Source organism: Dendronephthya gigantea, unplaced genomic scaffold (assembly GCF_004324835.1).
Source record: "Dendronephthya gigantea isolate DGI-Jeju-01 unplaced genomic scaffold, DenGig_1.0 000110F, whole genome shotgun sequence".
Taxonomy (NCBI): Eukaryota; Metazoa; Cnidaria; class Anthozoa; order Malacalcyonacea; family Nephtheidae; genus Dendronephthya; species Dendronephthya gigantea.
The window spans coordinates 565,375-593,095 of record NW_021163120.1 but is presented as its reverse complement, the minus strand read 5'-3'; the positions used below and the strand labels follow the sequence as shown (position 1 = coordinate 593,095).

Sequence of the window (27,721 nt, the reverse complement as noted above, 5' to 3'; positions counted from 1 at the left end):
TTTAAGTGTTTTGGTGTTCGTTTAAAACGTTCGCACAAGTGACAAAATATTGACGATTAAGGTGGCTCCATTTAAGACTTCGGTTGACTCGAAAACTTAATTGTCTATTCAACTTGTTATGTTACTTTTGTTTCCAGTAACGAATTGGTTTGATCCTGTGCCTTTGGGAATGCAAAGTAGAATGATCGTTGACTCGCAAATCACAGCGTCTTCATCAAAATTTTTCCAATCCGGAGCATGGAATGGCAGACTGAATTTGACAACGGTAGACAACGTAAGATATGGAGGATGGATTGCGGCGGACTATGACAGTGACCCTTGGCTTGAAGTTGACTTCATCGCAAACATCACTCTGACTTCAATCTCAACCCAAGGTCTGGACGGTGGACAATCGTGGGTTCGGAGTTACACAGTCGCTTCTGGATTCCGTCGGGACGCTTTGGAGGAATATAAAATTAAAGATGAGATAAAGGTGACCTAAAAATTTACTTCTAAATTCTTCAGAAAGCCTGGGCTCACACGTAGCTAAGTGGTCTTGTATGCAAACGCATTTTCTAAGATATGAAAAATATAGGCCCTATTGCCTTCTTATTTATATCCGTATATCTTGAAAAGATAAAACAATTCTAAGCTTTAGAAGTGTAGTTTCATGTAAGGATCCAAGTCTATATAGGGTAAAAACCTTATATGATTGCTACCGCCTAGCCTAGCTTTTTCTTATCTCTTTCTGCAAACTATCGTAATATATTGGTGAAACTTTACAGTCGATTTTCTTAAAAACTCTTCGATGCATGTTAAAAGCTCGGCTGACTTTATTTCTGAATGAATTAGAAAGTCCCTGTTCTAAATGGATACTGATAGGCCATAAAAATTGAATTTCAAAAGTCAAAAACCATACAAGCGCAAGAAAATATGAATATTCAGAGTTAGCTTACCCGCTTATGTCACTCAATAGCTGAATTAAATTCAGTGGCGTAGCCAGCCAGACGATTTTGTCCCGATATGTAAATTTCGTGTTATATCCATTTCCTTATATATTAGCATAGTGTGACAAATCGTCAGGCTGGCTACGCTACTGATTTAATTATACAGGGTGTCTCAAAAAAACCCGAAAACTATTGAAATCACTCATTGTTAAAATTTGAATGCCGTGTTCACGAATTTCAACCCGTGGGGACTTAATGCAACTTATAAAATGCTAAATGCTTTGTGTTGCTAGAAAAAGGGGACATGTCGAAGGTCGTGGTCCTAAAATATACACATTTAGATATTGTTATCCATATTTGTAAATTGTAATTATTGTTAATAAATATCATTTTTGCGTACAGGAAAATTTTACTGCATCATATGCATGCATAAAAATGCGTATGAATGAATGAATGAAAACTTTATTTTAGTGTCAATGTGTTTAGCTATAAATAACTAATTGGGGACACAACAGAGTGCTTAGGCATTCAAACTCTAACAATTGCGTTGTTGTGGGTGATTTCAATAGTTTTCGGGGTTTTTTGGGACACCCTGTAGAAGAAAACCCGATTTTTTGTTCTTTACAATTTGCTTAATTGTTGTTTTAATTAACTGGAAAATCCCATGTGCGTGGCATTAATTGCAAGACTCTGTGACATAACATAGTGTTAGGGAACGACACACAAGACGTGTCTTTCCTACTTTACGACATATTTCACTAATATTTGCCTTTGCCCATTCATTTTTAAAAATGTTGAACTTTTATTTGAAGCGTTTGACAGGCTTCGTCAAAAGGAATTCGACAATTCATAATTATGTGAATTTGCAACACTGAATAGGGACAAGAAATATTAAAAATGCTCTTTTTTATCTATTTTAAAAAGGTTTTTAATGCAACCAGTGGTCTCACAGTGAAGCAATATTTGTATCCATTTATCATTGCTCGGCATATTCGAATAAAACCGAAGATTTGCGCTGGATCATGTTCGTTGAGGGCGGAGTTTTATGGTCGATATGAAGGTGAAAAACGTTTGTTTTGTTTTCAATAAAACCCATCTATCATTTAACCTTTTAAAAGAAAATAGCTACGCATCATGTATGAGATTTTATGCAATGCGAGACCGGCCCCGTTGTATTCGGTATACACACAGATTACTGGTATTTAGGAGTGCTTCAAGAACTGTGCATTCAAATATATTGTTATTCACATCTGCCTACCACAGGAAAATGCAGTTTCACCGCCATAGTTTTAGCAAAACATTCCAAGTCAATTCAAAATAAGACCGGTCTGACAATTGACCACCCTATATAAAGGAAAGTGCCCCTGACTAGCTAAGTTACCGATTGCCTATATCATCTCATATACGAGGCAGGGTCGCCAGATTACTGAACAAATTAGCCAAATATTATTACCAAATATTATTATTTAAACAATAATGGCGACTCGCTTTGCTGAACTTTCGGAGAATGAATTGTATTGCTTACTCGAAGAAAAAAACGCGGAAAATACCAAAAAATAATCGGTTCTCGCAAAATATCGTGATTCTTCGGTGGCTCGCTGATCAATAAATAATTGGATCTGCTCGCCAGCGACAAGTCACGATATTTTGCTCGACCACGTTCTATAATTGATTAATATACGACTGGAGCTTATGGTATAATGTGGTTATATAAACAATGTTTAATCGCGATAGTAATAACCACAATGGTCATAGTCAAAGTAACTGTCACTGCTGTCCATTTACACTATAATTCTCGCCATTAATCTCTGTGTACGTTGGCTAATTTTCCGATGCGCGATTCGATTTCGCTCGCATGATACGGCAATTCCTCCAAGAGGAACAAATAAGCCGTTCTTTTGATGCTGTTCGAATAAGTTTAGATTTAATTGGGGTAAGAATATATTTGATACATGTAGATTCTGGTCCTATTTTAATAATATCGCTGCTATTTCGCCGTTTAACAAGATGTGGTCGTGTATGGGCACGTTGACACGTCGTAGTTTGCACGAGATTGAAAATAACTTCACACGACGACATTTTTCAACATCTCGAAACCAAACTTTCAATTTTACTAATTTTGGGATGCTCTTTCCAGCTGTATACTTCAGAACCGACTAATCTTAATTAAGGCGGATTTCCACTTACAGCGAAATCGTTCGCTAGCGAAATATTTGCATATTTTCGTTTGAATTAAGAACAGTCAAGTCGAACTAATTTATTTATGCTGTTAAAATTCAAAAGAAAATATGCAAATATTTCGCTGGCGAATTTCGCTGTAAGTGGAAATCCGCCTTTAGACTCGAATCTAGTTTAGACTAAAATTAGATCCTGAATCTAGTTCAGGATTCAGTTTAATAGGTCTCTTGGCTGTAAGAATTCTCTCATTCTGGTTAAAAAATTGAACCATAGTGTACATTTTTCTTCTAAAACTTTCACCTCTGTTCTTTGTTAATTTCATAATTTAATTCAGTTTCAAACAGGATTCCGCAAGAGGTTTTTAATTTTATTTTTTCAACTTTTCGAGCTGTTCAACAACTGTCGACATTTTTCAGGCTACAACTTGTAAAATGTTATAATATTGAAAATTATGACGTAGCCTGAAGATGGACAGTTTTTATCAAATTACTCCGAAATTCATGCATTTTCTTATAAAATCAGTGATAACTCAGGCAATTTATATACGTGAGTCGGGTGTTTGGTCAATTCGTATACGTGAATCGGGTGTTAAGTCATGGCTGGAACACCTATGACTGTGTATACAGTACACGCTGTGCCTAAAAATCACAAGTTATGAATTTTTAGACCCTCCAAATTCGATACATTTGGGAATGGAAAGCGGTGCAATTTTGGACAGTCAACTGACGTCTTCTAGTTTTGAAGATTGGGATCGCACCGCTGCAAAGGCTCGATTGAATGCCGCAAAAGCTTGGGTTAGACATCGTACCGATACTAAGCTTTGGGTGAAAGTAGATTTTCTTGGTCGAATAAAATTAACCGGTGTTTTGACGCAAGGCAGAGGAATATACGGCCATTGGGTTGCAAGCTTTACAATGTCGACGAGTAACAACGATGTGGACTATCCAGTTTACAAGGAATTTGGGCAAATTAAGGTAGGTATAAATGTTAAAGCCGTGTTACACGATGCAATTTTTCGTGCATCTTGTAAAGCAGTTTCAAAGAACTTCATCTCAAACTTTTTCTCAGCTTTTTCAGGCGAACTATGATGACAAGACTGTCGTTGAGCAACGTTTAACGCGTACAGTTGTAGCCCGTTTTGTTCTTCTGACTTCTAAAACCTGGAATGCGCTATCTTCGATGCGGATTGAATTCCAGGGCGAGTATATAGGTAATGAGCTATACGATTCTTTCGTAGATAACGGTTGAACATTTATAATGCATGGTTTATATGTGTCTTAATTCTTTGCACTTATCCTCACAATTGTACTTCGTAAATTGTTGTAATAACGCGAGGGTTTACCAACCATTAATTGGCTGGCTCCCACGAGAGATTTTGAAATATCATATTGCGCATAAAGGCGTTTTTGATCTACAGCGAGAAAGCTCAAAAGCATTTAAAGGATATAAATACATAATGAAAACATATTAAGGTTCAAATAATTTGAGATTTGTGGCATGTAGCGTTGTTATTGCGTTCGTCGATAGCAACATCGCTTAAAGATTTGAGTGTTTTGGTGTTCGTTTAAAACGTTCGCACAAGTGACGAAATATTGACGATTAAGGTGGCTCCATTTAAGACTTCGGTTGACTGGAAAATTAATCGTCTATTCAACTTGTTATGTTACTTTTGTTTCCAGTAACGAATTGGTTTGATCCCGTGCCCTTGGGAATGCAAAGTAGAATGATCGTTGATTCGCAAATCACAGCGTCTTCATCAAAATTTTTCCAATCCGGAGCATCGAATGGCAGACTGAATTTGACTACGGTAGACAACGTAAGATATGGAGGATGGATTGCGGCTGACTATGACAGTGACCCTTGGCTTGAAGTTGACTTCATCGCAAACATCACTCTCACTTCAATCTCGACCCAGGGTCTGGATGGTGGACAATCGTGGGTTCGGAGTTACACAGTCGCTTCTGGATTCCGTCGGGACTCTTTGGAGGAATATAAAATTAAAGATGAGATTAAGGTGACCTAAAAATTTACTTCTAAGAAAACCCGATTTTTGTTCATATCATAGCCATTAGGAACATGTCTAAGGTTTATTTTTGCTTTTTACAATTGGTTTAATTGTTGTTTTAATTAACTGGGGGCATTAATTGCAAGACCCCTTGACATAACCTAAGGTTAGGGAACGAGACACAAAATGTGTCTTTCCTATACTATACGACATATTTCACTAATTTTTGCCTATTCATTTTTCAAAATTTTGAACTTTTATTTGAAGCGTTTGACAGGCTTCGTCAAAAGGAATTCGACAATTCATAATTATGTGAATTTGCAACACTGAATATGGACAAGAAATATTAAAAATGCTCTTTTTTATCTATTTTAAAAAGGTTTTTAATGCAACCAGTGGTCTCACAGTGAAGCAATATTTGTATCCATTTATCATTGCTCGGCATATTCGAATAAAACCGAAGATTTGCGCTGGATCATGTTCGTTGAGGGCGGAGTTTTATGGTCGATATGAAGGTGAAAAACGTTTATTGTGTTTTCAATAAAACCCATCTATCATTTAACCTTTTAAAAGAAAATAGCTACGCATCATGTATGAGATTTTATGCAATGCGAGACCGGCCCCGTTGTATTCGGTATACACACAGACACAGATTACTGGTATTTAAGAGTGCTTCAAGAACTTTGCATTCAAATATATTGTTATTCACATCTGCCTACCACGGGAAAATGCAGTTTCACCGCCATAGTTTTAGCAAAACATTCCAAGTCAATTCAAAATAAGACCGGTCTGACAATTGACCACCCTATATATAGGAAAGCGCCCCTGACTAGTTAAGTTACCGATTGCCTATATCATCTCATATATGAGGCAGGGTCGCCAGATTACTGAACAAATTAGCCAAATATTATTACCAAATATTATTATTTAAGCAAGAATGGCGACTCGCTTTGGTAAACTTTCGGAGAATGAATTGTATTGCTTACTCGAAGAAAAAAACGCGGAAAATACCAAAAAATAATCGGTTCTCGCAAAATATCGTGATTCTTCGGTGGCTCGCTGATCAATAAATAATTGGATCTGCTCGCCAGCGACAAGTCACGATATTTTGCTCGACCACGTTCTATAATTGATTAATATACGACTGGAGCTTATGGTATAATGTGGTTATATAAACAATGTTTAATCGCTATAGTAATAACCACAATGGTCATAGTCAAAGTAACTGTCATTGCTGTACATTTACACGATAATTTTCGCCATTAATATATGTGTACGTTGGGCAATTTGTACTTGACAGAAGGGCGATTTCGGATTTCGAAAAACATCAAAAAAACATTAAAAAGCTATAGTCACTGACCAGTGACTATCATTTCAGAGACAGTGAATTTTGACCAATCAGAATGCAGGAAAATCAATAGTCACCTGGAAATTTGTACTAAACCCGATATTTGCCGTAATAATTTAAGGCGCTCTGAATCCGGTATATTTGGGAATGGAAAACGGCACAATTTTGGACAGTCAGATAACGGCTTCCAGTTCCGCTAATTGGAATCACAGGGCGGCACGTGCTCGACTGAATATGAAACCAACAAGCAAAGGTGAAGTTTGGGTGAGGCATTCTTCTGATCATAAGCCCTGGGTTAAAGTAGATTTCCTTGGTCCAACAAAATTAAGCAGAATTTTGACGCAAGGCAGAGGAGTATCCGACAATTGGGTTAGTGCGTTTACAATGTGGACAAGCAATAACGACGTCGATTATCAGATTTACGAGGAATTTGGACAAATTAAGGTATTTTAATGTTCGTACGTCCTGAAATTTGCCAATAGCCGTAGCTAGCAGGAAACAAAGTACGAGGCAATTTCGCCGTTGCACCCACTGCAAAGCAAAGACAAACAATTTAATAAACACTTTTTTTAAATATTTTTATTCCGTCGTCGGTCAGAGTTTTTAGCTAATGCAGTAAATTTTGAAGTATTTTTTAGATATTTCCCTTTAAGCTAAAGTCTCGAAATTTCTACACCAAATATAACTTTTTAATAGCATTAATTTCATATACAGCTCAACATTTGGCGTCAAGTATTTCAGCTCAAAACTCAGAAAAAGTAAAAAGCACTAGCTTCAATTTCCCCCTCCCCAGAGTTATCGTTCCAGTTTGTTTACAGTTCAATGGTAGTACCAAAATTTGTATAACGCAAAGTTCGATCGGTTACGATATGTTGTAAAATGCGAAAAACATTGCGTTTCTTTTTCTTTTTGCACTACTTCTTTTTCTTGCTGTATTCGGGAAAACTGAGGGTTTAATAGCACTCTAAGTTCGGGTAAATTGTTTAGTCTAAAATTCAACCCGCAAACCTTTCTCTGTTTCAGGTCTTTGAAGCAAACTATGATAGAAACACTATCGTTGAGCAGCGCTTAACTCGTACTGTTGTTACACGTTTTGTTCGCCTTAATGTTGAGCGGTGGGGCGGAGTACCTTCGATGAGAATTGAATTTCAGGGCGAGTACATAGGTAAGACTACACTTGCGTGTTTACTAATATTTTTTCTAACAAAGTTTGAAGCCTTGAGTATTGACGATTGCGCCGGGTTTTAAGATCACCTTTTTTGTAGCTATCAATTAACTACCTTCCGCTTTAGAGTATATAGTTATTTGCTACATCGCTTATTTTAGTTACCGATTGGTATGACCCAATTCCTCTTGGAATGCAAAATGGAATGATCTTGGATTCGCAAATATCGGCGTCTTCGTCAAAAAGCACAAAGGCTGGCCCATGGAATGCCAGACTAAATTTGACTACAGTAGAAAACGTGAACTTCGGAGGCTGGATTGTAGCAGAGCATGACAAGGACCCATGGCTTCAAGTCGACTTTATCGCCAACGTTACCGTCACTGCAATAGCTACCCAAGGTTTGGACGGAGGACAACAAAAGACGTTGAACTACACGGTCTCTTTTGGATTCGACAGAGATTTTCTTCAAAATTATACCGTGAAAGGACAGATAAAGGTAATCTGTGCTCTAGTGCAATACGTGATAATTATAACCAGCCGTGTTTTATACTATTTACGTGGAAGAGCCATTGTACGCGTTTATGGCGATGTAGTGGTTTACACTTTAAAATTTTCTGTGATAACAGAATTTTCAAACGTATAATTTTGTAATCCTAAGTTTCAAAGTATTTGGTTGAAATATTCAAGGAAACTAAAACAGTAGTTAATTAACAATGAGTTGCTCCATCGTGATATTACCTGCTGCAAATAATTTGGAACTTGGCATCAAATGTGGTATAACAACTGCCTATAAAATAGGCAAAACACTTCTCGACGTTTTGATCTGAGGGCCTTGGTCGAAACGTCAAGAAGTGTTTTGTCTATTTTAGACAGTTGTTATACCAATTTGATCTCCCTTGTTATATTGTGATTTAGAATTTGCTCTGTCTTGGGATTTAGCAATGCAAATTTTCAACTGCATGGGAACGCAGAAACTTCGACAATATATATTTTTTTTCTTTTTGTTTCTCACTTCGAATTACTTCAATTAAGATTTTTAAAGTTGCGATGTTGAATTTCATTTCTCAGGCTAATTCAAAATTTTTAAATTTTGTTGGTTTCTAAATTGTCGTAAGGGCAAGCTCCGTTATTTTTTATTCCCGAGGGTTGGTAGCGAAGACAATGGGTTAGGTGAGCTTTTTTTAGGGTATACAGGATTGTGTGAATGTATTTTTGGACAAAGCTTACAGTATATAAGTTGGGTATTTTAATTCCAAAGGAACAATTTACCTGAACAATATACGAAAATTTTGCATACGTTATTCCAGGATATATCCGCACGTTTAAAAAACAAATACACCCATGCTGGTGTATAGAAAAAATTCAGAAGTTGAGTATGGAAAAAATGTTTGATTAGGATTGTTTTTCTTTAGTTTTTTACGACCAACCTGGTATAAACAATCAAGACTCGCGCTAATATTATGAAATCTTCATTTTTTTTTCATAAGATATTCCCAGCAGTCCATGCCGATGGTTCATTGATGAAGCAAGATTTGTGGCCCCATATCACAGCCCGTTTTGTCCGTATCAAACCAAAACACTGCATTGAGTTGTGCGCCCTCAGAATTGAAGTTTATGGCCGTTATGAAGGTGAGTAATGACCATAACTCTATTTATAAGCGTGTTTTTTATAAGCGTGAGTCGAAGGCGAAGTGAATATAGGCTTGCGATCAACGCGATTAATTGTTTTAGCATAAATTTAGGGTTGTTTACAAAGAATAATCAACCCAATTTCATAAAAAATTAAAATTACTTCAAATTACAAATTTGAAAACAAAAACAACAAAAAGCTAAGTGACCATCACTTCGGAGACAGTCAGTTTTGACCAATCAAAATGCAGGAAAATCAATAGTCACCTGGAAACTTTTACTAAAACTGTATACAAACACGGACATTTTCCCGCCGAAATTGACAAGCGAAGTAATTTGTAATTTAATCGAATACAAAATCTTTTTATTAAGTTATATTATAAAAGAAGCGGAAAATATTTTTCCTTTGTTTATATAAAGTTTTAGTATACACCCGACTATTTTCTATTACAAATCCTACATCTTGATTGGCTACTCAACCATCGTCTATTCGTGATGGTAAACGTTTGGGGAAAATTTGCTCGCGCGACCGTATATATGAAATTGAATTAATTATATTATTTTTCGGTGTAATTGCGGTGTATCGATTATTTTCTCGAAATTAATATATCTAGGTACAGGGTGTGTACTAAAACAATTAGACAACTCGCCTTCGTTGTCTATGAGCGAATAGTCAACTAAGGCTTCGCCTTCGAACATTTTTTATATATTTAAGTATTTTGGAGCCACATACCGACGATTCTGAATATAGAGCATAATAGAGAGGAGTTTTTTAATCGCCCATTTTTTGCTAATAGACTCCATGCACTCTCATGCTTTGGGAATGGAGAGCAGGAAGATAATAGATAGCCAAGTTTCAGCATCATCAATGCATGGTTTTGCATACCGACCTCAGCTGGCTAGATTGAATATTCAGGAGATACCGGGTGTACTTGCTGGAGGGTGGTGTCCTCGTGATCACGACACAAATCCATGGTTTCAAGTTGATTTTCTCGTACCTACCATGGTCGATCGAGTCGATACTCAATGTCGGTCGTATCGGCATTATTGTTGTAAAACGTTCACACTTTCTACAAGTAGTAATGGCGAAAAATTCAATATGTATAAAGAATTCAATCATGTCAAGGTACGGAAATTCTCAACTTTTTTATGTACAACTACTAAGATGTACAACTGCGCTAAGTAGGAGGGGGGAAGGGGATCTTTGAGCCATGGGCGCCTTATTTGCTGAGGCCCCCAAAAATTACATGAACACTGTAGTGATTTTATATTATGTTTAGCTAAAGTATTATTCTAATTTTACTAAGAACCAGGCCTAATAGACCTTTTTCATAATGACGTCAAACGCGGAAAGTCTGATGTTACACGAAATTTCATTGGCTCGATAATTTTATGCCAATCAAATTTCGTGTAACATGCGCGTTTGACGTCATTATAAGAAAGGTCTATTTAATGTTTTCATAAATATGAAGCCATTTTGATATTTTACCTAGTATTAAGTAAAGCCTATCGAAGGAAGGTTGTTCAGTGTTCTTTTATTCTACCTCTAATAAAAACAGCAGTAGCGTAGCCAGAGCCTGAAGATTTGTTCCGCTATACTGATATTTCGGTGTTCATAAACCTTGAAAACAATAAATTTCTAAAGACATGAATAAATATATAACAAGACGCCTGTTCTGGCGTTAACTCCGGCGCACGTGCCAGTCTTTAATATAGAGCTTCTGAACATAAACAATACAGTTCATATTCGCATTTAGATGCCTTGCGAACCTAAATGTTCGATCGCGAAATTCAGAAGCACATCGCTGTATAAAAGTTCAATTGTTCAAAAATGTAAATAAACCGCATGATACATTCGCTTTGTCTTACACTTTGCCTTTGGAATTCGCACTTATATAGTTATATTAAATCTTCAACCTGTGCAAACTACGACGTGTCAACGCGCCCATACACGACCACATCATCTTGTTAAACGGCGAAATAGCAGCGATATTATTAAAATAGGACCAGAATTCAATCTAAACTTAATCGAAGAGCATGAAAAAAACGGTTTATTTGTTTCTCTTGGAGGAATTGCCGTATCATGCGTGCGAAATCGAATCGCGCATCGGAAAATTTGCCAAAGCTGTGCACCACAACTATTGGGAGATAAGACTGGGACGTACGTATATAGATGAATACGGTCACATGTACACCCTAAACAGTAGATTAATATTGTCGAACTATAAAATCTTAGCTTCCGAGAGAAGGAAGAAATCTCATCCACCGTACGCTAAATTTCAAGATTTTGCCCCAAGCCCCCTTTTTGTTCCCGGATTGATGTCCGTAAATCGGGATGATAATTTTGCACTAACAGCCTTTTGAAATCTTTGTTCGTTCCCGTAAATAATGTGATCATCTTGCTTCATATAGATATTTGAAGGAAATTATATACGCGCAGCAAGAAGTGTTGAGCAACGTTTAACACACCCAATTTTTACTCGATTCATTCGCATAAATTTCAAAGAGAAATCAGGGCTTGGATATGGACTGAGATTGGAACTCATTGGCAACTACAAGGGTAAGAACAACGCAGTTCTACAGTAAATTTGAAAGTTTAAACGCCAAACGTCAAACCGCTATACGAACTTTCGTGGTTTACCTACACTATCTTAATTTCCTAGATACCAATTGGTTTAACCCGGTTCCGCTTGGAATGAAAAGTAGATTGATTTTGGACACTCAAATCATCGCGTCTTCTTCAAACGGTACAATCGCTGGAGCATGGAATGGAAGACTTGATCTTACTACGATAGACAACGTCAGATATGGAGGATGGATTGCGGCAGATTATGACAATGACCCTTGGCTTGAAGTTGACTTCATCTCGAATGTAACAGTCACTGCAATTTCAATCCAAGGTTTGGAAGGTGGTCAGCACTGGGTCAAATCCTTTACTGTGAACTTTGGGTATAAAAAGGATATTCAAGAAAGCTACAAAGTTAACGGAAATCCCAAGGTTTGTGATGATATGCAGGATAAAATTAAACAGATAATTATCGATTTCACCCAATATTTATCACATATATGACCAAAAGCTTTGCTGGAATTTGTATAAGGCAATTAAAATAAGGCACTATTCATTATCTAAGACCGGTGATTTGTTGGAACGAAGGAACCATTAAACCCATGAATTCTAAAAACAGTAAATTAGCAAATATTGCACACATTGAACTGAGAAAGGCATTGGTAAAATTCTTTCTGTTACTCTTTGCGTTAAAGGCCGTTTTCCACTTCAACCGTATCGTAGCGAAACGTAGCGTATCTCATTGTTTTAAATTCATTAGTTCTGGTCGAATACTCCGGAAACAAAGAAATACGCTACGTTACGCTATGATACGGCTGAAGTGGAAAACAGACCTAACAGGGCAGATTTGGCTTCAATAGTGCTTCGCATTCAAGAGTGTACAATCCGAACAAAAACAACAATATTTACATGTTCTGTCATTCCTTCGCCCTGTCACGCATGTAAGACAAATTCAAATATTGGTCATATTCTTTCTTCTAGGTATTCTCAGCAAACTACGACAGTAATTCCACCACATGGCTCGACATATTCCCGCATATTAACGCTCGTTTCATAAGGGTAAAGCCAAAAGATTGTCATGGATTTTGTGCTTTGAGAGTGGAGCTTCACGGTCGCTATGAAGGTGAGCAAGTGTTATACACTTATATTCTTGTATGTTTGCATGGTGACATCAATGAGTAATTTAGTTTGTAGGTACACCACGTAAGTATTTAATACTGCTAAACATATTAAATATTTACGTGGTGTACCTATAAGCTAAATTACTGTATACACTTAGTTCATCAAAAACCTAAACAAGACAGAACTGATAACGTGATATTAACAACGCATTATGGAGATGCTTTGGACAACAACCTTTCGTTTACGTGAATCATGTTTTAAAAACCCAAAATGTTTTGTCACCATCACCATCACCAACACCATCACTAACACCATCACCAACACTATCACCAACACCATCACTAGCACCATCACCAAACCATCACCATCGCCAACACCATCACTAACACCATCACCAACACCATCACCAACACCATCACCAACACCATCACCAACACCATCACCAACACCATCACCAACACCATCACTATCACCATCACCAACACCATCACCAACACCATCACCAACACCATCACTAACACCATCACCAACACCATCACTAACACCATCACCAACACTATCACCAACACCATCACTAGCACCATCACCAAACCATCACCATCGCCAACACCATCACTAACACCATCACCAACACCATCACCAACACCATCACCAACACTGTCACTAACACCATCACCAACACTATCACCAACACTAGCACCATCACCAAACCAGCATCATCGCCAACACCATCATCATCGCCAACACCATCATCATCGCCAACACCATCACCAACACCATCACCAAACCATCGCCAACACCATCACCAATGCTAGCACCATCACCAACACCATCATCACGAAACTATTGCCAACACCACCACCAACACCATCACTAACACCATTACCAACACCATCACCAACACTAGCACCATCACCAACACCATCACCATCACCAACACCATCACCATCGCCAACACCTATCACCAGCACCACCACCATCGCCAACACCATCACCAGCACCATCACCAGCACCAACACCATCACTATCACCATCACCAACACCATCACCATCACCATCACCAACACCAACACCAACACCATCACTAACACCATCACCAACAACACACCATCACCAACACCAACACCATCACCATCCCAACCAACACCATCACCAACACCATCACCATCACCAGACCTCCACTGCAAATCTCCATCTAACTAATTGCTACCTTTTCCCCTCTTATTAAATCACTTTTTTAGACTGCAATGACCCTCAGCGGCTCGGCATTGCGGATCACAAAATACTCGACAGCCAAATGACAGCATCGTCGTATGAAAGTCATGAAACGTGGGCTTCTCTAGGCAAACTTTATACAGTTAGAATAAAGGGAAAAAATTTGGGAGGCTGGGTGATGCATAATTATGATGTAAACCCGTGGATACAAGTTGATTTTTTGAAAAACACCAAAATCACGCATATGCTGAGCAGAGGTGACTTGCAATTTTATTTAATAATTTGCGAAATTTGCACAAGAGTTGAGCTATGAAAAAATATTCATCTTGTTAGAAAACCCAGAAAGACAAAGAACTTTGTTAATCGACGACAAATCGATAATTATTAAATAATGATAATTTTATTCCTATACTTTGAATTATTTTCGTTTATTAGACTTGGGAAAGTCAGACCAGACACTTCGAAAGCCATATACTCAGCAAGCTGCCGGCTTGTTTGTACTGTGTCTACCTTTATTTTATTTATTTCAAACGCATTCGGATTGGACCGAGAAATTAATATTTTTAAATTCATTTTCAAATATTTTCAAAATAGCAACGTTGCCTGGTCGTCGAAACACGGCATGTGGACGAGTAGGCTTGCTGACACAGCGCGAGTTTTGTTTTTTAGGTCGACAGGATTACAGCCAATGGGTAACAGCCTTCACAATTTCTTATTCTAATGACGAGATAAGTTTTTCTGACTACATGGAAAATGGTCTTAAAAGGGTATGATCACCAAGTTATTATAAACATGTATTACGTATTATAAACATGATAAAATTATTAGATGCTGGTTGGTCGAGAGGAGTTTAGCTATTTCATGTATACAAATAATGATTTTGTCTGAAACTAGCCTGAATAAAACGGCGGAAAGTTAATTCGGCGTGTAAACCAGGCAACTCCGGATGAACTTTACAGGTGAAAAGTAAGCAAAAATACTGGCAAAAGCGTAAAATATTTATAAAAGTTTGGCTGAGATATATTCTGACAGAAAAATCATGCTCGAAGTAAAATATTAAATGATTTTGATTGAGCACTTTGTAATCGTGATGTTTGCAGATTTTGTGAAATCGGACTGGCAAAGGCGACTCGTCCAATTTTGGCCAAATTTTCAAACATTACTCGTACATTTAATCATAATTTGTACTCGATATCGAATATGGTCACATATACAAAGAGTTTCAGTCTAGGTAAATAATTATTTATATATCTTCCGTAATCAATGGTTTACAGTGCTTTAATTGCACTCTTTGCAATTTGTGATTGCACTCTTATTCCAATACGAATCACTCTAGTATATAAAACTAGCCAATCACCATTCAGGATACAGAATAATCAAAAAAAATTATGAATTTTTATCTTTTATTCTACATTTTATTATAATTGCACTCCTATTCCTTCAATTATTTCATTATCAACCCAAAATTGATACATAGATGAAGGCAAATTAAAAGGAAAACATGAGCCAACTGAAATATCCTTTTTTTCACATTCATTGTAAACTAAAAAACATGAAACATCAACTTTTCATTTGTCCGATGTGCACGTTTTCAGAAATCGTATTGAAGAAGAAAAAAAGGATATCAGCAGGCCTTCTTTTCGTAGCGATATTTTACGGAGAGATAAAAATATTTTGCTTCGTTTTTTTTCCTGATAATCGTTAGCTAATATGTCTTTTTATCTACGAATAGGTATTTATCGCCAACTTCGACAGAGTTACGACTGTGAAACAACATCTTGTGAATGAAATCTTTGCTCGATATGTGCGTGTCTACTGTACGAAGAATCATGATAAGGCCGCGATTAGGATTGAATTTCTTGGTTGTTCTTGCGGTAAGTTTCCACGTAGACTTTCAGCTCTTCAGTAATTAATCGTGCAACCGAAGATTTGCCTCATTGAAATGCAAAAAATTGAAAAAAATTTTGGTTTGCATTTAGTTGGTTTCCCTCTGCTCTGTAGGGAACATGCATCACATCGTGTTCCGGTCTCAACATTATTTGCTCATCGTTTTTTTTTTATTCTCGTCCCCCATCGCGTTCAAACTGATGTCCTCTTTCTACCCGGGTAGAAAAGGGGTGCAATAAGGGGCGCGGGGGAGGCGGGGCAGTGCCACCACCTCCAATAATTGACCGCTATGTCTCTGAAAGAGTTATAGTCGATCCTATAAGCAAAATGCTGCCACATGCTTATCATTCATTTCATAAAACATACTTGTAAAATATATACGAATAGTAAAGAGTAATGTGATCATGAAATTAGTCACTCCAGTAAATATTCCACTCAACGCACCCCCCCCCAGCCTCACGTCACCAATCCCCCCTACCTCCCCTCCCCTAACCTCACATGCGTTACCTCACCGCTTAGTCCGTGTTGCTGACCAAACGATCGAAGGATTCATCCGCCTGTCAGGCATATCTTTTCCTAATGCTTTATTTTCTTCGATTTTAGATTCGACTTGGCGCCACTCTGACGCTCTCGGTATGGAAAATTTGTCTATTTTGGATTCCCAACTGACAGCGTCATCCAGTCAATACTACAACGCAACAGCATCGAATGCACGACTCAATTTAAAGACAAATCCTTCCTCCTATGGAGCGTGGATCGCAGCAGAGAACGACAACAATCCATGGCTTCAAGTTGACTTCATCACAAACGTTACCATCACAGCAATAGCTACACAAGGTCTGGATGGTGGACAACACTGGGTGAAGGAATACTCGATTGGTTTTGGTCCAGATAATATTCTCTTTACGAACTACGAGGAAGACGGAAAAACTAAAGTAATGTGCTCATAATTATTATATTGCAATATAGTTTATTAAATTTCGTGGACAGTGCTATTCATCGAATAGTGATTTTTTCGTCGTTGTTTAAACTTCCATGGAATCAATGAAGTTACAGATTTGAAAAGAATTCCTAATCCATTCCATTCCTAATCCAATTCCTAATCGTACAACCGATACGTTAAATTTTTCCATTTACATTTTAAAAACTTGAAAACATGAAGGGCCTTCACAGTTAAGCAGTTATTCTTTCCTATCCCATGATTGTAATTTCAAAGGAATTTTTAAAATATTGGTCCACAACAGTTAAATTATGATTCTATTTGTGCGATTCGCTTATCCTTTGGATAAAAGCCGCTTTCTGGTTAGTTCCGATCCGAACAGGTAGTTTCGATTTTTGAACAGGAGTGCATAACGTTTTGAAAGAAATGGCATAAGATAAAAAGGAAACATTCATGCAGATATTTACAATATTTACGCCCTTCCTCAAGGTCAGCCCTCGAACTCAGTCCCTTGTCCCGCTCTGGACAAACCTCCGTACATACATTGTGGGAAAACTTAGATTCGCGCAAATTTTCTTCATGCAAACTTTCAAAAATTCATATTCGTTAACGTTTGCAATTATTCTCTGAAGCTCAATTTGAAGATAAAAATTGTTTTTCTTTCTTCTTTCTTCCAAATTTGCACTGTTTGTTTGTGCAAATTACCAGATTTGCAAACTACCAGATTTTAAAGTTATGATCACTTCAGCTGTGACCACAAGACATCTATTTGTGCGAGACGGTCAGACGGTTGCTTGACGATTTGGTTTTTTTTTAACACAGATATTCCCAGCTAACTTTGACAGCCGTTCTACCAAACGCCATGACATTTATCCAAATATCCTTGCTCGCTTTATTCGAGTCACCGCCACGGCATGCGCTGGATACTGCGCTCTGAGAGTGGAATTTTACGGCCGTTACGAAGGTAAAGAATCTGAAACAGAAAACAATATAATCTTAATCTCACCCATTCAAAGTCTCACCTTAACTATTACTCTGTCCTATGAGCCAAGCTCAGTAAAACTATTTTGCCAGGAGTACATAAATTTACTTATGCTCGAAAAACTGAGAAGTATATTTCGTCTCAAATAGCTACTAAAAGTTTGCTGGTTTCCTCAGTGGAACTTTATTTTGGGATAATGAAAAGCATCTGCACTCTCAGATATTGCAAACTCTTTAAATTGATGCTAAAAAACGATAGGTATTCTGTGCCCGTACTGTGCGTTCGCGACCGCTGAAAAACCCACTCTAAAATTCGTCAAAGACGTCGCTGTTCCCCAAACAATGTAATATTGTTACGTATTCTTATATACAGCATTTGTTTGCAGCGTGTGAAATCAAGAGTTATTTAGGAATGGCAAATCATGAGATATTGGACAGCCAAATAACAGCCTCTTCCGTTTACGGGAACGACATTACTGCTCATCGTGCTTCTTTAGCAAGAATAAATCTTACTCAAGTAATCGGCACACATTACGGAGCTTGGGCTCAGCACGCGGATCAAAATCCCTGGCTTCAAGTGGATTTCTTGGTGAAGCGTATTATTTGCGCCGTGCTAACGCAAGGCCGTCAAGATTCCTTTCAATTTGTGAAAACTTACATAATGCATGAGAGCAGCGATGGTTTGAACTTCGTGGAATACAAGGATCGTGGCGCGGGAAAGGTACATGCATGGCAGTAAAAGCAATTTATATCATTATATAATTAAAACAATTAGACGGTTAAAGGAACTGCATCGATTAATATGCAATTGTTGCCATGTTTCTATATAGCTGTCATAGTACAGACTGTTGTAAGGGGCTGTTTACATGAGCCTGGTTACCCAAGATCCCACAGAGTGTGTAATGATTCTGAGGTATTGAAATGAGCATTTACTAACCAAACAAAAGCACATTCTATTGTCGAGTGGAATATATCGCTGCCCGGATCACGTCATATATTAATTTCAATACCTCAAAGTCATTTCATATTTCGTTTCATCTCGGCTTACGTGGCCCATGTAAACAGACCCTAACTTAAATGCGTCGAACTTTTCATGTCCTGAATCGAATGCAAATAAACTTTGGACAAGGACACGTTCACTCGCGTGAGAAAGATAAGAGTTTGCAGCTAGGATTTTCGCCCGTTCCCAAGAATCACAAAATTAAAAAGATTTAGGCTAAAATAAACGCCTTCAAATTAGCAGTCGAAAAGAAAACTCAAACGTTAAAATAAAAGTTAAATCACATCGCCTACAAGATGTTGTCAATGCTTTAATTGGTACAATAAGATGCCAGAATCTGAATTACCAAGTGGTAAACAGCGAAATGCCGTCTAATACAAACATGTAGATTTATATCATTATATTGATTGAAGAAAGACTTTGAAACTTTGTGTTCTTTTTTCCTTCAGGTATTTCAAGCCAACTTTGACATGAGTACTATAGTTCGCCAACGTCTTCAGCGAGTCATTTTCGCCCGTTTTGTTCGAATTTATCCAAAGACGTGGCACATCCATCTTTCTATGCGAATCGAATTCGAAGGCTGCCGAAAAGGTGAGAATGGGTCTATTTTTATTCGAGTACCAGCTAGATTTTGAGGAAAGAAAGAAGAAGTGAAAAGTTCGAGTACCTGGGTTTAAGGGTAAAGAGAAGAAGTGAAAAATCTAGGAACCAGATTTTCAGGGTAGAGAAAAGTAAAAAATCTGAGTACCTGGGTTGAAGGGTAAAGAGAAGTGAAAAATCTAGGAATCAGATTTTGAGGATAGAGAAAAGTGAAAAATCTGAGTACCTGGGTTGAAGGGTAAAGAGAAGAAGTGAAAAATCTAGGAACAATTAGGATTTTGAGGATAGAGAGAAATGTAAAATCTGAGTACATGGGTTTAAGGGTAAGAAGAAGAAGTGAAAAATTTGAGTACCAGATTTTGAGGGTATTTTTACAAGTGCATGAGTCAAAGCATTAGATTAAGGCAAACGTCTGTCAAGAGGTTTTAATTCCAAGGTTAGACTTCGCACTACCGATGGCACGGTTTTTTAAAAAGAAGTGCCAAGTTTATCATCGAAGTAGCAGAAATTAAATTTCTTGTATTAGCATATGATGAAAACGTCATAATTACCATCGTAAGACAACAGCAATCAACTTTTGCTCAACTTGAAAACTAGCGTATTTCGAATTCTCTACATAGCCGTAGATGATTGGTTTAATCCCGTCGCACTGGGCATAGAGAATGGCTTGATCTCCGCGCTGCAGTTGACCGCGTCCTCGGCCCAAAATTCCTTGTCTGGTGCCAAAAATTCACGCCTCAACTTGAATACGAATCCTGAGAGACATGGAGGCTGGATTGCGGCCGAAAATGATGTCAACCCCTGGCTTCAAGTCGACTTCTTTACAAACGCCACTGTCACAAGAATCGACACGCAGGGCTCCGCCAGCAGCAAAAGTCGCGTGACAAGTTATGCGGCATCTCTCAGCACGGATGGACTCAGCTTTCAGGAGTACAAACAATATGATAAAGTTAAGGTACCCGTGTCTGCTATAAGATTCTAATTTTCATATTCCGCGCTAGGTGATAAACTCACGCGTATGGCGATTTTTAAAACCCGGCAAAGAAGGATTTCGTTTTGAACTAATCGGCATATTTGTTTACATTTTTCAGGCAAATCCAATCAAAATGCCTAAATTTATAATACTTCATGTAAACTGGTAAATAAAGACTCTTCATGGAGGTGGTCAAAATTTATGCATTCTGATTAGGTTACTAAAAATATAAACAAACTCGCTGATTGGTCTAAACGAAACTCCCCCTGTTTTTCAACCCTTGATTAATTTGATGAGATATGAACCCGCTGTTCAAGAAAATACGTTCAATATCTCCCTTTTTTATTTGAAGATTCGTGTTAACTATAAAAAAATGCTAAATGATCTTTGAACAACCGGTTTCATGTCGATTCTTTTCGCTTGTTATGTTCGAACAAGATTTGCCATGTTGGCTGCTTTGCACTGTCGCGTTTTTTTCACGCACGTAAAAGCTTAAAACTTCCCAAGTTGCTGTATGATCAATTTTACGCCAAAAAGAACATACCAGATCATCGAGAGAATCTAATCCCATACATCTATTCAACCGTTAATTTTATAAGTATCCTTTAAATTATTTTAAACTTTGACGTGCGTAGACGTAGGTACAAAAAACGCGACAGTGGAAAACAGCCCTAAAGAGCCAACACGATCATATATTTTGTCGTTGTTCTTTCATTCTGCTTTGGGCCAAACGTAATGTCAAGCTATTGGACTTACAAAAGAAATCCGTCGGGCAGAACTGAATATATTAATATTCGCCACAATTATCGTTTAACTGTTTTCTGAATTTCTTAATTTCAAGGTGTTCTTGGCGAACTATGAGGAAAACTCCACAGTAAGACAAGACGTTGTTCCGTCGTTCACCACACGTGTGCTACGAATCATCCCAAAATCCTGGATTGGTAATTGTTCATTACGGATTGAAGTATATGGCCGGTATGAAGGTAGGGCCAAAATTTTATCATCATATTTATATATTTATCTCTGGTGGGCATGTTTATGTATCTGGTGGGCAAAAGACGAATACACCCCCCCCCCGCCGCCCTAATTAAGCTTCTAGCTATACGACCCTGGTAAAGGAACCGTGGCGTCCTTCCCCCCTCCCCATCGTGTTGCTAAAAATTGTTTATTTAATGTTATAGGTTGCAGAGAAGTTAAAGATCTAGGTGTAGAAAATAACAAGATCTTAGATAGCCAATTCTCTGCATCCAGTGAGGCTAGGTATGGGTTGAGACCAGCTGCAGCTAGATTGAACCTAGTCTCTCCTACTGGGGGCGCATGGCGTCCTCAAATCCACCCTAATTCTTGGCTTCAAGTTGATTTTTTGAGACACGCAAAAATCTCGTTGATTTTGACCCAGGGGCGATCTAATTATAACGCTTTTGTAACAAGCTACCTGGTGTCTTATTCAACCAACGAACTGGATTTTCAATACATTAAAGAGCATGCGCGCGACAGGGTAAGTACACAATTTTATTTATCATTTATGCATAGATGTTTACACTCTGTAGAAATGTAAAATATAATTTTTTGAGATTATATTCGAATACTTATTTAGTTTAAATCTGCCTGTTACAGTCGATTTCAGATCACTTTTCACTGAGCGCTTCCCAAGTTTGTTGCGAAGTTGTCAATTACAATTTCAAATTTAGAAATAAAGCGTGAACTTCGCAAAGAAATTAACAACGTAGTCCTGAAAATCAAATCTCGCGAAATTCAATTTTCAAAATTCGTAATTCACAAGAGCCGATATGAGTAGCAATCCTTTTTCACGTCAAGGATGCACTTCCACTGAACGTACGCGAGGGAATTTTGAAATCGTGGCTAAATAAAACGCGACCATCTGAGATTGCAAAGCGATTAAAACTACCGTTACGAACGGTTTTAAATATTACAGAAAGGTTTATCGACAACGATGGGAATGTTCAACCAACTGAGCCAGGACAGAGATTCAGAACTGCTCGAACAGATGACGTTGTAGCATTAATTTTAAAGAGGATGCTAAAACGGTTAAACCAAGTACATATGCTGCTGAAATTCAGAATCAACTGCATCGACTCTACATTTTTCTGTAGTTCCTGACATTCTTCTCGTTGAATTTCCAATTTTCTTTTTAAAACATGACACTGTGTCTGCAACGCGGGCAAGACGTTCTAAATATTATAGAGATGCGTCTTTTTTAATTTAACATGAAAATCTTTTCGTATTTACCGCTAATATATACCATTTCACAACGTGAATATGAAAATTATCAACATACTTTACTTCATGTTTTAGGTTTTCCAAGCAAACTTTGACAGAAACACCATCTCCTACAATCCTTTGACGCCTTCAATATTCACCCGATACATTCGCATTCATCCAAAAACTTGGAAAAGTGAAATTGGACTTCGAATAGAGTTTAAAGGTTGCTACTGTGGTAAGTACAACAATTTAGATTTCAGACGTCAAACTTTTTCAGGTGTCCAACTTAATAAGCTTAATATATTATACACTTAATGTATGCTCCCGAGGGAAATAGTGGGTAGTGTCGCAGCTCCTCGCAAGAATGATTTTCATTGGCTGAACTTTACAATACATTTCTGTTTCAACCAATAGCATAGCTTCGTTCTTTAGAAAGCATAGAAAAGCATTATCCAATTGGACGAAAGCTCCCGAGAGCTGCGACATGTCCCAAATAGTGAGTTTTGTTTTCCCAATACTAATTACCGATAAAAGCGGGAACTGTGTACAAGAAAAACTCTTTTGAAAGTGGTATTGAGAGTTTTAAGGAAAAAACTCTCTAAAGATGGTAGCCTGGTTAAAGTTTTCGCTGAGGACTTATACATTTCTATTTCGAAATTGAATTGTTATCTTTGCAATCTTTTGACCTAGATGTACCTTGTCCTGATCCAGAAGCCCTTGGTATGGAAAGCTTCCATATTTCCAATAATCAGCTTACATCTTCCTCGACCCACGACAAATATTCCCGCCACACGAGTGCGAGATTGAATCTGGTCTCGGTTACTGGAGTTCGATCAGGGGGGTGGGTTGCTTCGCATGACGATGTTCAACCGTGGATCAGAATTGACTTTAGAGCAAATGTGACATTAAGAGCGATCCAAACACAGGGTCGGGAGGACGCTGACGAATGGGTCACCACTTACGAAGTATCTTATGGTACAACTTCGAATAACTACGATAAATTTCACGAAAATGGGCAGGTTAAGGTAGGTGTTTGAAAGCCTAACATCAGCGAGGTCATAGTTCGTATCTCTTCCCTTCTGCCATTTTGGAAAACAATTTAAGCCGTCTGTTAAGAGCAAACAAACATAGGACACGGTTGAGATTGTAGTAGCTACTGTACGTCTTAAATTTTTGTCATTTCAGAAGACTTTCAAATTTCTAAGAATTTGTAGTAATGGGTGAAAAAAACGCTCACGCCACGCAAAATATTTGTTGACTGCATTTGCGATAAGTCATATTTCGAAGAGCATTGGCGGCCTCGCCATATAAGAAATTTTATACCGTCAGATCTTAAAACATCGGATTTCAAAAGGGAAGGTCGCAACGTATTTATGCATTTTTGTCTTTTTTACGTCCTTCTTAAACTACGTTTGATGCAAAGCACCGCGCTTTTCTCTGGTTTTATTGGATTTTATATAAATACGAAAAACGAAATACCGGGTGTCCCAAAAAAAACTTTACCTGTTTGTCTTAATATAACTCAAAAACGATAAAAGCTATTGAGTTGAAATAAACTCCACTGTATACAAGCAGGGCTAACTTAGATTTTGATATATAACATTAAATTATTGATGTGATATTTACGGAGATACAAGCATTTGATGTCGCAAGGTACTTTCAAAATCCGTGAAAAATTGACAAAAATCGGCTATTAAATTAATTCGAAAATACTTGCATGCCACTTCCCGTGGTAAGTTTTTAACTTCAGCGATTTTAACTTTAATTGTTCGCTCTTATATAAGAGTAAGTTTGCAATGGAAAAGCGTACATTTAAAGTTAAAATCACTAAAGTTAAAAACGTAAAAGTTAAAGTATTAGTTTCGAATTAATTTAATAGCCGATTTTTGTCAATTTTGCACAGATTTTGAAAGTACCTTGCGACATCAAATGCTTGTATCTCCGTAAATATCGCATCAATAATTTAATGTTATATATCAAAATCTAAGTTAGCCCTGCTTGCATGCAGTGGAGTTTATTTCAATTTAATGACTTTTATTCGTTTTTGAGTTATATTAAGACAAAGAGGTAAAGTTTTTTTTGGGACACCCGGTAGTTGAAGCACAAGTCACAGCATTTTTTAGTTTGTTCTACTTTTTTTGCAAGGCATCAGCACTGCTCAATAAAGTAACAAAAGCGTAAGTCGAAGTTCCGAGGAGTTTAGTCGCGTTTTCTAGCGATTCCAGTTACATCCTGTCCCCACCCGGCCCTTCTACCATTTTTAACTATCTTTCGTCTTTTGTAGGTGTTCTCTGCGAATAAAGACAGACATTCCGTTGTGACACAATTTATGTTTCCGCCATTGTATGGTCGTTTTGTTCGTGTTGAGCCTAAGACCTGGAATGGAAAATGCTCGATTAGATTAGAGTTTCTCGGGTGTCATGAAGGTAGGTTATGATCAGTGCAAAGCCCGTTTTCAACTAGGTGAATTCGTTAGGGCCGCCAAATTGTCGCTTAATTCGGTGGGAGAGGGTGGTGTATTCATATATTCAAGTTCATACAACCGTAGAAACAATAGCTAACAAAAGAAAGCAGTCGGGCGTAAGACGAATATATGAATATGCACCTCCCCAATTAAGCTTCTAGCGACGGCCCTGTGTGCTGAATTTTTTTATCCCTGTATTGTAAATGCGTTTTTTGTTTCACATGTTTGGCCTCAATATTGTTACTACGAATCTAACTAAGCCTCCCTCGGTAAATTCTTTTCACAGATTGTTCCTCTCCAGAGCCTCTTGGCATGGAAAACAAAACGATCAGGGACGATCAAATTGACGCGTCATCAAGTACGTGGACTATGTTAAAAGGTCGTCTTAATCTTCCATCGGGAGCTGCTTGGAGAGCAAACACAGATGATAACCATCCCTGGTTTCAGGTCGACTTCTTGATGGTAACGAAAGTTAGCGCAATCAAGACACAGGGGGAAGATTCCAGCAACTACGAACGCTATGTGTCACATTACACATTATCCTATTGCAATGATGGTTTCCAGTTTCTAAAATATAAAGAGAACGGTCGCGTGAAGGTACAATATACCCCAAAAGACCTTATGCATAATGACGTATCAAGCCGTGACGCCTGCTGCATGGGAATTCTGGTTTTTGTAGTCACTGCGAAAAATTCAAACTTCAAAATTTCCCGCCAAAACTACTAAGCCCAGAACTCCCTGCAGGTGTCACGGCGTGTTACGTCATTATGCATAAGGTCTATTGAGATAGAAATATTTCATTAATCATCTAATGTGTCAGTCACTTCGCAACTTGAAAGGTACACAGTTTCATGCAGGTTTAATTTTCATGAACGCAAGCAGTTTTATGGTTAGATTGGGAAAAGAGGCACAAAGTTTTAGGTTCAAACTGCGAAAATATTAACACGATTGGTAAAGTTTTTGATCCACTAATCAGGAATCAGGTATATATACGCGGCCTGGGAATAAAAAAAAAACTTTTCAAAACTTTTCACTCGTTCGGCATTACTCCCAACACACGAAATAAATTCCACGTTTCCGCGCATCCATGTATTATTTTCTATTTAGATACCGAATTTAATCTACTTTTAGATCTTCAATGGAAACGGCGATGAGAAAAGCGTCGTGATGACCCGCTTGGCTCGAACACTCTTCTCCCGATTTGTTCGAATAAATCCAACTGTTTGGAAGGACTCTGCGTCTTTGCGGGTGGAATTTTTGGGATGTTACTACGGTCAGTAATCAAAATCAATAATTAGCAATTATACCACTATATTGTCGTACCTATATGCTATATAAATACCAGTTATAAGCGAGATAAATATTGCATAAACAAATTGCTAGATCGACCATTAATTTAATTTCGTCCAATCTTTCGCTGAATGTTTACATGTTGAAATAAATTTAAAAACGTTTCATGAACAAAAGGTTTCTGCTTTTCGTCAGTTCTACTTACCGTATAAATTTTTGTATCTCATATTTTGTTTATTTGTTTTAAATCTCTGGGAAATGAAGATTAAAAAAGTGTTTTCATTTCCTCTTTATCATTCCTAAGCAAAATTGTCGGCCATTTTGTTTTTGCTACTCACCGCATATGAGCTGATATCTGATGAGTATCTCGACCAATCAGATTACAGAACGGTGATTTGGTTTTTAAGATATGGATTTGCTAGATGTGAACTAGTAATAAGTTAGCAATGCTCTGAAGTGTATGAGCTCCTATTTGAATATCTGTAACTATAATTCACTCGTTCATATCTATGAAATGAAGAAAATCACACATAAAATGGCAACAAAAATTGCAAGTGTAAATGGGCCTTAAGATAGCTCTAGCACAGGAGGTCTTTTTTTGTATACCAGGCATTAAAATAGCATGTCCTCGTACACATTTTGTGTCCTTGTAAAATGTGTATGCATATGTTCTTCTAAATTAAAGTGTACCTGAAATTCCTACTGCACACGCTAACAACCTTTCCTCACCCCCTCCCCTTCAAGGGCCTCTCATCATCCCCCCTCCCCCTTCACTTTGAATATATATTTTTACGCAACTGGTGTCATGTTTTTTGCGAAATCCTATTTTAGATTTTTAGTATTTCTTTTCAATTGTTTATTGTAGGATGCATTCATCCTAATGTGCTCGGAATGGAAAACGGACAGATACGTGATCATCAAATCAGTTCTTCGTCTGAGAAATCCGCCTCCGTTTCAGCGAGTAAAGCTCGATTGAATAAACACGGCGCGTGGAAGCCTTCGCCGGATGACGGGAACAAGTATCTGAGAGTAGACTTCTTATACCGCACCATTGTCGTCAGCGTTACCACACAAGGCTTCGTCGATGCATGGGCAAGCGATTATTCTCTTGCTTACAAAGAAAATTTTACATCCTTCAAGACATACAACGAGGATAGAGTTAAAAGGGTAGGTTATTAGTGAAGACGGGATTTTTTGGTCAATTGACCT

General features: G+C 37.7%; 1 protein-coding gene across 1 annotated transcript; it reads left to right on the top strand.

Moving 5' to 3' along the window:
- Positions 1-348: 348 nt before the first annotated feature.
- On the top strand, positions 349-27,691 carry LOC114535069. Its single transcript, XM_028556451.1, has 28 exons — positions 349-472; positions 1,851-1,986; positions 3,771-4,078; positions 4,173-4,314; positions 4,784-5,118; positions 5,489-5,624; positions 6,579-6,901; positions 7,481-7,622; positions 7,784-8,118; positions 9,110-9,251; positions 10,049-10,377; positions 11,664-11,811; positions 11,915-12,249; positions 12,799-12,940; positions 14,181-14,411; positions 14,824-14,921; positions 15,887-16,028; positions 16,645-16,976; positions 17,804-17,945; positions 18,349-18,683; positions 19,412-19,553; positions 20,183-20,517; positions 21,377-21,518; positions 21,717-21,832; positions 22,354-22,593; positions 25,043-25,184; positions 25,509-25,580; positions 27,378-27,691. Exons 3-28 carry the CDS (start codon positions 3,797-3,799, stop codon positions 27,689-27,691), a joined length of 5,574 nt encoding a protein of 1,857 aa, XP_028412252.1. The 5' UTR covers positions 349-472; positions 1,851-1,986; positions 3,771-3,796.
- The last annotated feature ends 30 nt before the right edge of the window (positions 27,692-27,721 follow it).

Coding starts and splice junctions, on each gene's coding strand:
- LOC114535069 (XM_028556451.1), top strand. CDS start 3,797: ATGGAAAGCGGTGCAATTTTGGACAGTCAACTGACGTCTTCTAGTTTT. Junction 8,119..9,109: donor CCGTGAAAGGACAGATAAAG/GTAATCTGTGCT, acceptor TTTTTTCATAAG/ATATTCCCAGCAGTCCATGC. Junction 17,946..18,348: donor ATTTTACGGCCGTTACGAAG/GTAAAGAATCTG, acceptor ATTTGTTTGCAG/CGTGTGAAATCAAGAGTTAT.